We start from the raw sequence: 13,811 nt of genomic DNA on the forward strand, positions 1-13,811 counted from the left end.
TTATATATTAAAAATTATTTTTAAAATAAACAAGAAAAACAAACTGTTATAAAATATGGTAAGAATGAATAAAATTTATGAAATTACAGTTTTACAAAATAAATATTAATATCGGGAATTGAAAAGTATATTTAATCTTAGACAATGAGTAGTTAGATTTTATATCAACTGAATTAAATTATTTTTTTAAATGGTAAGAATGCATAAAATCTACATAATTATAACATACAAAGTAATAGCTAGATTCTAAATTTGATTTGTTGTTTATCTAATTATTTCTTCTAAATATTATGTATAAGTAAATTATTTAAATAAATGTGACATTTCTGAATCAATAAATAAAAAAAATAACTATTTTTATTTTATCAACAAAAATATGTAGATTGGTTTATTTTGAATTTAAAAATAATAATCATGTTAATATATTAATACATGAATACACAAATATTTTAATAAGAATAAAAGAAATAAAAACCCACGTACAATATTAAAAAACCAAGAATACAAAAGGTTAATATATTAATACATAAATATACAAATATTTTGATAGGAACAAAAGAAATACAAAACCCACGTACAATGTTGAAAAAACCAAAAAAAATCTGTTTTTTCGTTTTTAATTGAAAATAGGTAGTTATTCACAAAATCTGGTTTTCCTATATTTTAAGGAATCTATTTTCTCAAAATCTTGATTGGCAAAAAAAATAGTTTTTTGAAAAACAAAAACCAAAAACTGTTTCAAAAACCACAAACAATCAACCACGTAGTTACTGCACTTTTTTAAAGAAAGTGGTTTGTTTTCTGTTATTTGATCCTTTCCTCGACTCGAACAAAAATTCAATACAGTTATTTAGAAACAAAACTTGGACAACATAATAGAGTACAAATAGAAGAAATCGCATTGATCCTCAAGTTGTGAGTAAAGAACCAGTAGAAGAATATGTCAGATATATATATAGATATATATTTATTTTTCTATGTTAGTCAAATTTAATTTTATACAAAAATGATAGTTAAGATATGTTATACTGTTTAACTTATTTGTTAAAAACGAAAAAAAAAACAAAAAAGAAAAAATTTAAAAGAATTTACGTCAACATTTTCAGATGTTTTGAATTCAGATTTTGTAAAATTATCAACCAAATATATATCCGCACTTTATCAAAATCTTTCTTAAAAAATAAAAAACCAATTAAAAATGATAGTGGACATGATTGTGAAATATTAAATTTTAATAACAATTGAAAATACATTAATTATATGTAGATTTTTTAGAATCGGATTTTAAAATTGATTCGGATCACTGTTTTTACCCGGTTTTAGCCGGTTTAGTGGTTCTTCTTAAATCCGGATTTAAAACCGAACCGGACTCGGCTTCTTCAACTCGGACTGGTTGGACCAACCGGCTTGGTTCGGTTTTCGAAACAGTGACTGTAAATGTATATATGAACCACCCAAATACACACTCTGCATTCAAAGCCTTAGTCTTTTTCATTTAATTTTCAATGTAACAAAAAATATAATCATGAAAAGCCTGAGATTCAACACCGATAGTTGGTCTTTCTTTTTCCATTTATTTCTAAAATGAATAAAAGATCCACTACTTTTTAACCAAAGATATGGATAAATTCGTGAGAAATAAAATCTTCGTGGAACTTTAATGTAATTTTCAGAAAACTAAAAACAAACACGCGCTACCCACGGAAGGAACTTATCCACGCGTTTATTTATTTATTTATATTCCCATACATCTCTCTCTAATCAACGTGCTCCGGTGCGGTGTGAGATAAAAACCGACGACCCCTCGGCGCCATTACCAACACAAATTTACCATTTTACCCTTCTCTTCCATTCCAAGTAAACCCAAATTCTCTCTTTCTCCTCCTCACAAATTCAAATTCTCTATTCGCTGATTCTCTCCGACACAAACCTCTGTTTCTTTCTTTTCGTATTCGTTTACTTTCTTTGCGATTGTCGCTACATTGATGGTCGTTTAGATGTCTCCGGTTGCTATTATTAGCAGGTGGGCGGTATTGATTCGATTCTAATCAATTTGAGCTATGTCTCTCTCTCTCTCTCTTTCAGTGATTTTGAGATCAATATGATGTTTAATCGGAGAAATTAGAGTGCAATAATCGGGTGTTAAGATGGGGAATGGTGAAGAAACAAAATGTGTTTTCCCATTGACGAGTCTCCAGATCGGGTAACTTTCTTTCTCTCTTTGATCACATTCTTCTCTTAATTGTTTAAATTTCGATTATTTTTTTTTCTTTTTGTAAATTCAAGTGATGATTGATTGATTCTCTGCAGCTTCATGTCTATGACACCTGTTTTGTTTCACCTGGAGAATATAAGTTTACCTGTTCTGTTCTGTGTTTGCATTTTTTCATTTTAATTTATTACAAGGTCTTGTTTCAGCCATTGTTGTGTCCTCCTCCCAGACAACAAAACATGTTTTTTTTTCTTATCTTGATTTAATTTTGAATTGAATGTCCGGTAGATTTCTGATACCTGGCTTTTATGTTTCGATCCTGAGTCTGAAGTAGTATCAATTCTTGGTGTTATTATTGTCTTAAACATCTCCCCTGTGAAGTTGATTGTAGTTGAAGCACTTTGCTCTTCATGAAATCTCTTAACCTGATCATAGTTACTTGTTTTTTTTTTTTTTAAGACTATTGTCACATCTTTATTTGCCTGTTGTTCTCTGCTTATCTGGTTATGTTTTTTTTTTCTTTATTTTGGTTTCAGAGACATGCAATCATATATATCTGACCTCAGCATATTCCTGGGGAATAAAAGTAAAAAGATGTACATATTCGTGGACAACCAGCCATGGTCTAACCCTGGCATCCGATCTGCTCACTTGTGGCAGATAGTGGTTACAAATGTTGTAACAAGATGCCTCAGTTACATTTCTCTTTGATGAAAGATATATGATGAAGTGACCTTTATCTCTCTTTTTTTTTTTTTTTTTTTTTGCAGTATAGACGCTCCCCTTTTGCAAACAAAGGTCGAGAGGAGAAGAAAAAGCAGAACCAGGAGGATGAGGAGGAGAAGCCTAAAGAGGCGTGTTCCCAGCCCAACAATAAGAAAACGGATAACCTTAAGAAATGGTTCTCCTTGATCGATGCCACAACGTTTTCTAAGAAGAAACTACCTGCAAAGAAACTAGACGAGACCTTCTACGGTTTCATAGTGTTTGAAGTTGAATGGGCTAACGTGAGGGGTATCAGTTACTTGAATGAGCTACAGGTAACTCCTCCTTGCACTTGTCCACTGCTTTGGTCAGATTGACATTGTTTCTTATATATTTATGCAGACAGACACTTCTCTTGCTATAGAAGCTAAGTTGATGCGAAGGTGGGAGTTTGAGAGTATCAATGAAGCTGCCACAAATATGTCCCAATGGTTCTCTGGATCAAAATCTGAACGGCCTTGCTTGAGGGAATATCTTGATCCATCTAAAGGTATTATCAGTTTCCATAAAGGTATCTTGTTACAATTGTTCTCTATCTCAAATAGGCTTATACGGTACTGTAACGTTTTCAGGAGAGGTTTTTCATGACGCTTCAGTGGATTTCCCAAAACCTTCTCCTGTTGATGATGAAGTGGAAACTGACTCTCCTTGCTGTTCGAGAAGTGTCTTCAGCGTTGACCACTCTATTGCAGATTATGATGAAAATGATCCCCACACACCGCCTCTCACTGGACCATACAAGAGAAGAAGAGTAAGTAAAGCAATCACAAACGGAGTTGAACTTGACTATATGGGGGAAACACCCAGAAGAAAAGACAACTCATTCGACCACTGGGAAAGCCATGTCCCTGATGGTGATGAGACCATCATCGAAGCAACACGGTATAAAGACGTCCTAGTTCTCGTTAGGTTTGGCGACCGTGACCTCCCCTTCAAACTCCGAGAGGTTATAATGTCTGACATACGCTTGCTCACTCTACTCGAAGCTAATCTCCCTTCTTGGGTCTTGTTCCTTCAGTCTTACCCCTGCCTTTGCCATCTCTACCGTCCCTGGATGTGTCTTCTCGCCAGAGCGCTCTACGTGATGATATCAGTCATCACCGTCGTCATCGGCTTCTACGACCTCTACAAGAACGTGCCCGTCCTCAAAGCCACCGCGTCTCGTCTCTGCGGACCGCTCTTTGATTGGGTCGAAACGTGGGACATGGTGTCGAGGATAAAGTACTTGGGGACGATGCTGTTTCTCCACAACGTTCAGAAAGCTGTCAGGTGGGGTCTGACGATGGCGCGTGGGGTGCAGTCGTTCGTCTCTTTGCTCGTGATGCCTCTGGTGAATCCTCTTTTGGAGGTTCTTGGTTTGCTTCTGCCGCTGTGGAACTCGCTTGCGGAGACGGTGTTGAGCTTGGTCTCGGTGGTTTGGATAGTGGTCGAGTCTGGTTGCAACCTCGTTGGTGATGTGGTGGAAGTGGTGCTTTTGCCTATTTGGTTGGTCGTATCAGTAGTTTTGAACATCAGTAAGTGAAACAAACCGTTGGCTTCAGCATCACGTAATCAATATCCTAATCTTTTTTTCTGTGCTTTTGCAGTAAATACTGTGTTGCTGCCTCTGCTTTGGATCTTATGGGAAGTGTTATATGCACCGATCAGGGTGGTTGCTGCATTGGCCAACGGTTTAGCTTTATCCTTCTCGTACGTATTCGATGTTCTCGGAGACTTGTGGCGGTACATGAGCAGCTTAGTGCAGTTTGCATCTGATTCTCAAGCGGCTGTGAAGACTTATGAAGTCTCCATGTGGCGTACACTTTGGAACGACCTCTTTTCTCATGTGAGTAAACCATGCACAGTACAATAAAGAGAATCTAAATCCTTACAATTTCTAAATGTTTTTTTGTCTGGATTCAAAACTTTCAGGTTTTTCGTGCGGTCAGGAGTATATTAAACGGATTTGTAGCCTTCTTTGCTGCATGTAACAAACATCGGCTTAGGTAAAGTAGTTTCTTACCAACACACACTATATAGACTTTGCCATTTATATATGTGTGCTTATTATGGTTTTGAATTTGCAGTATATATAACCACATACAAGACTTTATCAAGAGACTGCGTGGACGAACCTTGAGAGCAGACTCAGAACATGACAGGTCTGCTAAGAACCATCAACGTACAGTGAGTTTTCTCTCCATCCCATAGACTCTCTTTTTTTTTTTTATCGAAATTCATTCTGGGTTTATCTCCGTTTTCTCAAACCGGTTTTGTTACTTTTGGCAGGGAGATGATACGAGGAGGAAGTTGCACCTTGCATAGAAGTCAACACCAGTATCTTAATTCGTTTCTTTTTTTTTTTTAAACCGGAAATGATAAGTTAACAGTGTATATAGATAGGTTTTACTTGCACACTTGCATATATTTTGTCGTCAGAAAACATGAGTTCCAAATCAACCAAAGGATGATGTATATACTACGTACTTACTGTGTATGAAAGAAAGGAGACACTCGCTCTTGTTGCAAATCTCCTATAGTTGTCGATATATATATTTTTTTTTAGAAAAAAGAGCGTTTGAACACTTTTACTCGGATGCAACTCATAAAGGAGATGTTTGTTCGTTCTTACATAGTCGGTCTTGAAATTTTAGACGGTTAATAAATTAAATATTTTGAGGTGAATTTTGATAATATTTTCTACAATATGGAAGCCATAATTCTTATGTATATTATGTTTAAGAGCAACATTATCAACGTCCCAAAGGCATGTCCTTAGCTATTTTCGAATTTTAAAAAAATGAAAAAGGGGATTAATGTGTGGGACAGCCTTAGTTAAGTTTTTAACCGTCCCAATAAGACACGTGTCGGCTGAAGGGAGTAAACGAAAAAGGGGTAGGGCAAAATCGAGAGTATTCACGTGGAACCGACAAACCCACAATCGTGTTGGAGGCGGTAGCTGGACAGGACCTCTGGATATGGCATGCGCTTTTTGGAGCTCCGGGTACTCTGAATGATCTTAATATTCTTGATCGATCACCTGTTTTTGATGAAATAATTAACGGAAACGCTCCGGAAGTCCATTTCCATGTCAACGGAAGGGAGTACGATTTTGCTTACTATCTTGCCGATGGTATTTACCCGAAATGGGCTACTTTTATTCAATCAATCCGACTCCCACAAAGTCCAAAACATTGTTTATTTGCTAAAAGACAAGAATTCGTGCGAAAAGATGTTGAGCGTGCCTTCGGAGTCCTGCAAGCTAGATTTGCGGTTGTTAGAAATCCTTCTAATTTATGGGATAGAAACAAATTAGGAAATATTATGAGAGCATGCATCATACTCCATAATATGATTGTCGAGAATGAACGAGATTCCTACCTCCGCACATCAGAATTTCAACAAGGAGAAGATGACGATCCCAGTTTTGTAGTCAGACGGAATACAAATATCCGTACTACATTGGGACGTCGAGCAGATGTTCGGGATACAGCAGGCTATCTACAATTAAAAGAAGATTTGATCGAAGATATTTGGGCTAAATACGGACATTTACCAAATTTACCAAATGATATGTAATTTTTATGTTTGTATGAAATTAATAAAATGTGTGTTTGTTTTTTATTAATAAAATGGGATGTAAAATGTTTGTAATATAATGTTTGTAATTTTCTATTAAAGTAATAATTTAGTTTTTTCTTATATGTGTTATTAAATTTAAAATGGAATTTTGTCTAAAAAAAAATTAAAAGTTAAAGACCCAGAAAAAGTCCCACCAATAATCATCATTTAAAAAGTCCTTAACAAAATCCTAATCTACAAATAATAATTAAATACTCTAAGGACTTATCAATTGGGACAATTGATAATGTTGCTCTAAGATGTGGAGATCAAGACCGAATTTTTATTAGATTTTGTCATGTGCAATCGTTTCTCAAACTCAGCCAGTCTTCATTTTCCATTAGGTCAAGTCATAGTTTCACGCTGTCATTTACACAAGGTTTTCTAGATGAATGATTAAAGCTATCATTAATTTATATTTGGTAATTAGTGAACATTTACAATTTATATAAGACATAAGTACTGTATCTATAATTATATTTATCTAGCTGAATGCTTACACTGGGTACATATATGGATACATTACATTATTAGTATACAAAAGAATCAAAAGAAAAGGAATCTATTCTTTTTTTCTTCTTCCAATTATTATAGTTATTGACTGAATAAGGAGAAAAGAGAAACAAAGACAAAAACAAGAAGAATGCTGGTGATATTCCTCCTGTACTCATGATTGCTCTCCTCCTTGTGTTTATTCGATTATATATGAATAAAGACTAAAAAGGCTCAAGGGACTGACAGTTTTGATTGATCAATCAAACCTAAGGACGTTGTTGTTGTTGTTGTTTGCTGCTTCTTCTACAGTTCTACCTAGCTACTCGAGCAAGAGAAAGACATTGGTATCTGCTTGAAGCTCGAAACATCGAATAACTCCATGAACCTTTGATCTGAAACTCTAGCTTTAGCGGCTGCAAATCGCTGGTACTCGTCGAAAATCGATGTCAAGCACCATTTCTGGAGTTTCCTCATGCACCCAACAAGACACCCTGTCCTATGCTGCAATGTCAATCATCACAAACCATTGATTAGAGTCAACGCAAATATACGAAACTCGTCTCTAAGGAGATTTAGCGGATTTTTTCAAAATTCGACATACCTTTCCTCGGTTGCAGTGAATCAGAAGTGGATGGTTCTTCTCGTCTGAAAATTAAAAATAAGATGACAGACTGTTTAGATATAAATTAAAATAAAACATGTTTTTTTCTTACTTAAGTATATCTTTTAGGGCTTTTTATGATTCGTACCGAGGAGGACTTTAAGTGCTTCACGGATTTTATGATCTGGGATATTTACAAATGGCTCCTGCAAAAGAATGAGGAAAATTATATATCATACTATCAGTTCCATAGCAAGTCATTAGTTTAATAAGAAAAGCTTTACACACAAGCCATATAGGATTATCCAAATTATAATGAAACAGTCGGCTATATTATTTCTTCTAGCTAGATCTAAACTGATCAGAAAGCAGGACTGGTTTGGCTTATTCCATATACTATTGTAAAAGAGCTGTGGTGTATATTATGTCTTCATGTTAAACAATAAATAGGCACAACGAAAGATAAGCACGAGATCATAGAGGGTCCATCAAAAGCAGCCAATTATGAAAACGAAAATGATTTCCTATGAAGACTAGCTAAAGAGTTGTCACACCCCACATAAGGAATCTTAGTCAATAAGAAGATCTAAACAAGAGAGTGACACAACAAAGTTTCAAAAAAAAAAACAAAAAACAAGAGAGACACAACAAACAAAATAACTGAGTGTAGAATATGTAGTACCCTTCTAGCCAAATCACTCTAACAATATATACGAGAAAAAGCCACTTTACCTAATTTTTAGTCTAAAAGTTTAATTTGAAACAAGACTGGGGTTGTGGGAGAGAGTGAACTATCACTACCACAACAACATATCGCCACAAGTATATTTAATTGCAGTCTATAAATATGGTCTTTGATCAAATAAAACTAGCCGCCCCATCACAAATTTGTTTCAAGAAAGTAGCATGTTTGAGTGGCTTCTAACTTCTTATGGCTGCGCTAGAAATGTAAAAAAGTTACGATAAAGGAACCTAATTAACGACTCTACGCTCAAGTTTTTTTTGTTACTACCTCCCTTACCAACATTAAAAGACATTTTACCCGAAGATACGTCACATAAAACATAGAGTTCAGCAGCCTCAAGTAGGTAGGTATTCAACAAACTTAACCAACTATCACTCTCACATTTCCTACTTTGGTTAGATACATACCTACCACCAGTTTATAAGTGGATAAGTTAACCACTAACACATTTTCCACAAGTCACTTTCTCCTAGTTTTCACCACCAAAACCAAAAAGCTTAAGGTAAAATTGTCTACTTCAACTACAACTTGTGCTGCCTCACGAAACACTTTTTTCTTTCTTTTTCTCAAGATTACATAAGATACCATTCATGCGTGCAAAGTGCACGCGCAACTAACATGAACCAAGAAAATAGTATCAGTAGAAACACACAAAGGAAAGTAAACACTTTCGAGTAGTGGATCTCTGACAACAATTGTATTAAGCAGCTCAGCATTTTCTTGACGCAGCCCATTATCTAATTTTTATATATATACAGCTAAAGAACCAAGTGGTGTTATTATTAGTTGATGAAAGGCAAAGAAGACACAAACAGTGGGACCATGAAGTAAATGGTAACGGACAGAGCCAAGAAAGCATCCTTCGGGAAAAACATTAAAGAATGGTGTACACTTTTCTTGGAAGGTCATATATAATAAGAGATATGGATTATAATAATCTCTTAAAAAGGGTTCCAAGACAAAAATCCACACATGAAATGCCATCTTTCTAGTCTAAATCATAAGTAACATGACAAAGATAATGACCACTCTGATGTAAACATGAAACTAAGTGATGAGACAAGCTTAAAAGACATTTAAGCAGAGCATTAAGCAATTCAAATTGTGATTAGAAACCATCTTCCATATAGCACTCAGATTAATACCGAAGTTTTCGAATTTGTATTTGTATAGGAACCCTCTTTTTGACACTTAGAGTTCCAGAGATGCAACCAAACCTCGTTCTCTAATCCTGGGGGACACTGCACATTTTTTAAGATACGAATTTTCATTTCCTCTTCAATATTCAGGGTTTAGACAACAATTAAAAGCCGCAAAATTAGAATAACAAAGCAAGACAATGATCAAGCAAATATAAATGGACATTTAGTAGCAAGAAAGTGCCAATTAAAAATAAAATAAAATAAGCAAAAGGAGACACAAACCTTGTAGCCTTTAATGCCAAACTGAAAAAGCTTAATTCCATTAGATTTGAGGAACTGCATGTTGTTCTCTGGATACGCCTCTGGACACAAAGATCTTTCACACAAACAAGAAAAAGACAAAAACCCTAAAAATCAGCAATTCTGATATTTTCTATATAGAAGATAAACTCAACTAATCTAAATGCTTACATGATTGAGCGAAGACCAAGAGTCTTGAGGAATGAAAAGTTAGACACGTCCGGGAATCCAGACCGGAAGATACCGTTGTCGACCATTGCGAAGTTCAACAGAGGAATCAAGTTAAGTTCGTCGCCGGCGGCGGAAACCTCTACCAATGGTGTAGCAAAATCATCAGCCGATGGCGGCGGCGGAGATACGTTGCTCTGGTCAACCTTAGCTACTTCGATCGACTGAAAGACCTCGCTTCCATCATCTTCTTCCTCCTCGGCTTTGGTAAACTTGTTCGTCGTCTTCTCAATTAGTTTCATCCTCAAAAAGAAAGAGTTCTTGATCGGAGATTAGTTCTCTCAAAAGTGTTTGAATCAGGTCAAGATCTCTCCTTAACTTGTCTTGTGATTTCTTGGTTGGTTGGTTTATGGAGAAGTAATGGAGATGGTCGTTATGGATCGACGACCTTGTTGCTTTATATAGACACGCCATTGTTTGTAGAGAGAGAGAAACTTAGGTTGTGACTTTTTATTTGAGAGAATAAGAAAAAGTAAAGAAATCTTTGTAGGAGATGATGAATGAGACTTACGTTTGTTTCCAATTAATTATTTTTAAAAAATATTAATGCATGATGTAAATATTTAACATTACTTTTTCTGCATTTTTTATTTGGAGATAGATAATATGACAAAATCGTTTAACAAGTTAAGTTGAATTTCCGTGTGTACATTTTAATAAATACTACATTATCTTTTTTTTTTTGATAAAGGGCTTAATACTACATTATCTTTACTCGATAACGCATTAAATTGCTGACAATAACATATGTATATTTTATATACTGTGAATCTTTGACAAAAGAAAACGTATACAGTGAGTTTTTCAAAAAAAGAAAAAAAGAAAAAACGTATACAGTGAGACATTATACAATTAAATTTGCAATAAAATGTAATAAAAAGGGATGTTGTGGTAATGGTTCGCGGACGTATCTAGGTGAGTTCTATTAGGACCCGACCTGATCATGCCAGTATTTTATTGCTTCTATCAATCTATGTGTGAGTTTCCTCTATGGATACCTCGTTTAAATATATAGTAGTAACACATTGAACGGTAAGGATTAAAGAGTAAAGATGTATCATTTATTTTATACAATAGAAATAATTAATTAGAGCACCAGAAACGATATATAATATATTAATTTAAAGTTCTATTTTTTTTATCTACTTACAAATAGTCTAATTGGACCATTACATTTAACTATCTTTCCTATATTTCTATTTATGCGACTTAATTATTATTAAATATATACTCTAACCTAAAATCAGAACTAAATAACTAATCTATATTCTTTTAATAATGACTTCAATTTATATTAACACTACTGTTAAGTAAATAATCAATTAGAGAATTTATTTTTTGCATTTGAATTAAAGTACACATAATTTTTAAAACCCTCACCAAATACATAATATTTTAATTCTTATAGATTGAGTATTAAAATTAGATATATATGATAAACTAAATAGTAATAGTTATTAATATTTAATGATATGCTGGAACATTTATTATTGATATTTTTATGAGTATATTTTTACGGGTTATTCCAACAAACCTATAAAATATTTATCAAATACTCTCTCCGTTCTTTAATGATAGACTTTTAGAAAAAAAGTTTGTTTCAGAAAGATGTATTTTTGTGTTTTCTATGAAAAAATTGTAAACTTCAAAAAAATTAATTGACTTTATTGAATTACTATTGGTTAAAACTTATTGAAAATTGAAAATTACAGAAAATGATACATTTATCATGGTAGTTTAATGTGTTTTCTTAATATGTGTGAAAATATTAAAAAGTTTTTTTTTGTGGAACGGATGAAGTATAAATTAACTGAACAAAACATAAAACATACTTTAAGTGAGCGTTAAGATACCCCTTGGAATACATGTTATGTTAGGTATTTGGAAATTCAGTTCTAATTAGAGAATCTTTTGTTATTTAACAATTGAATTTGACCATAATGACCTAATAAATGTAAATTAAAAAGTACTATAGTTTACTAGTGACGAAGATAGAAAGTTGATTTAGATTATTGTTATACTTTTTTTGCCAACAAATTTTGTCATATTTAGAAGACCAATTAGAGACAAATGTTGGAAATGAGGAGAAACATTAGTATAATTCGGTTTCTTTTTCGTCGTTTCGCTCAAAAAATAAATACATAAAAATTTTTGAAATAAAATGAAATGAAAAAACTAATGGGAAATTGAAAAGGCACATTCTGTGGAATATTCTTCAGATTTGGAAAAGGTTATTGCGCCCCGAGCTAAGCTGGGCTCCAGATACCGTAAAGAGCTCACCGTGTCAAGAATGTACTGTCAAACCCTAATTTTGAATTTACAATTGTTGTTGTTGTTTTTTTTTTTTTGAACTTTAATTTACCATTTTGTTATAACTAACTTTTGTGTTAATTCGCAGTTTACGTATTTAGCTTAGTTCCGCTGTTGCTTCGATAAACTTGTAGTCATGCAACTGAATATTGCTGTAAATTTTGTAATCTTTGGGCCATTTTAATCTCACATCTTTAATGTAATATATATCTGAATCATTTTTGGTCAGTTTTCTTTCTCCAAAACTCATAAAACAAGGTTATTAAATAAAGGTAAAAGGTCAATACTCCATACAACAAACCTTTTAAGACAAAACGAAATCAGTTACAAAAAAAAAAAAAAAAAAAAAAAAAAAAAGACAAAACGAAATTGTCGATTTACTTTCAACATCACTATGAATTAGACATGCATATATGTCTGTATGCGTTTTTAACCAAACAAATTTATGTCAAAAAATACCCAAGCAATTTTAAACGTCGATTTATATACACACTCCTCCAACCAATTAAAAGCAGGTTTTGTATTTCCATTTCTAATCGGAACGCAACATGCTGAAACAAATAGATTCTCAGTCTCATCTTAACCGTTTTGGAAGTTGGATAAGCGCGATCCAGTTTTAAAACTAAAACTTCTATAAATAGAAATGAGATATTTATAATAATTATATCATGACTTTGTAATACAAACTAGACCCTGTCAGCGCGGATATGAATTTTCAGTTTTTAATTATTTATTTTATTAAATGATGTATTTGTAATATTCGTTCATATTATATTCATTAAGTAAATATTTGTTTTGTATCTTAAAATATCTATTTTTTTACGAAGGTATGATATCATATAAAAAATATAAAAAATGAGTATATAGAGTTAATTAGATAATTATAAAAACAGAAAAAAAAATTCGTGTGCGATATCAAATAAATAATGATCCGCCCAGTTAACAAAAATCATGATTTTTTTATGTGTAATTTTTTTTATTTTGACCATTTTCTTAAAACTATATTAAATTTTACATATTTTAATTATAATATTTTTAATATCCTTACCTTTTTATTTGAAATGCAACTCAATATTTTTTTAAAAATTATAACAAAATATTTAAAAACTATTTTTAGAATTTGTTTGAAAAATACGAAAATTACATTTTAAATTAAAATTATCCTAAAATATGATAAGTTTTGATGTAAACGAAAACTCAAATTATGTCAAAAATAATTATATTCAATGATAATAACAATTTAAATTGATTATTTTTAAGAAAATACATTTACAAAAACATTGTTTGAAAGAAAATTCGTTTATCTTTCAAATATAAAATGAAAATATTATAATTAAATAATAAAAAATATAAATAAAAACCATAAATTTAGCAAATGACAACTGAGTTATATTATGCTAAAATTTTATTTCT

The 13,811-nt window shown here is 32.8% G+C and overlaps 2 protein-coding genes across 6 annotated transcripts; one reads left to right on the plus strand and one right to left on the minus strand.

Annotated features, from left to right (window-relative positions):
- Positions 1-1,763: 1,763 nt before the first annotated feature.
- Positions 1,764-5,486, plus strand: LOC106342609. Of its 4 annotated transcripts, XM_013781593.1 has the most exons (10): positions 1,767-1,857; positions 2,086-2,203; positions 2,749-2,887; positions 2,983-3,252; positions 3,320-3,467; positions 3,550-4,491; positions 4,564-4,802; positions 4,889-4,962; positions 5,044-5,143; positions 5,246-5,486. In XM_013781593.1, the coding sequence occupies exons 2-10, from the start codon at positions 2,148-2,150 to the stop codon at positions 5,279-5,281; spliced, it is 2,004 nt and encodes a 667-aa protein (XP_013637047.1). In that variant the 5' UTR covers positions 1,767-1,857; positions 2,086-2,147; the 3' UTR covers positions 5,282-5,486. The 4 variants fall into 4 exon arrangements, with proteins under 4 accessions (XP_013637046.1, XP_013637049.1, XP_013637047.1 ...); XM_013781592.1 differs by having other exon boundaries at positions 1,764-2,203; XM_013781595.1 differs by lacking the exon at positions 2,749-2,887 and having other exon boundaries at positions 1,764-1,857.
- A 1,556-nt stretch (positions 5,487-7,042) lies between these two features.
- LOC106337294 (probable tyrosine-protein phosphatase At1g05000) lies at positions 7,043-10,545 on the minus strand. 2 transcript variants are annotated; one of them, XM_013776381.1, is made up of 6 exons: positions 10,032-10,545; positions 9,843-9,936; positions 9,564-9,659; positions 7,822-7,879; positions 7,674-7,717; positions 7,043-7,573 (listed from the first exon to the last, which is right to left on the minus strand). In XM_013776381.1, the coding sequence occupies exons 1-6, from the start codon at positions 10,328-10,330 to the stop codon at positions 7,388-7,390; spliced, it is 777 nt and encodes a 258-aa protein (XP_013631835.1). In that variant the 5' UTR covers positions 10,331-10,545; the 3' UTR covers positions 7,043-7,387. The 2 variants fall into 2 exon arrangements, with proteins under 2 accessions (XP_013631835.1, XP_013631836.1); XM_013776382.1 differs by lacking the exon at positions 9,564-9,659 and having other exon boundaries at positions 10,032-10,543.
- Positions 10,546-13,811: the final 3,266 nt, after the last annotated feature.

This window comes from Brassica oleracea, chromosome C4 (genome assembly GCF_000695525.1).
Source record: "Brassica oleracea var. oleracea cultivar TO1000 chromosome C4, BOL, whole genome shotgun sequence".
In the NCBI taxonomy this organism is placed as follows: domain Eukaryota; kingdom Viridiplantae; phylum Streptophyta; class Magnoliopsida; order Brassicales; family Brassicaceae; genus Brassica; species Brassica oleracea.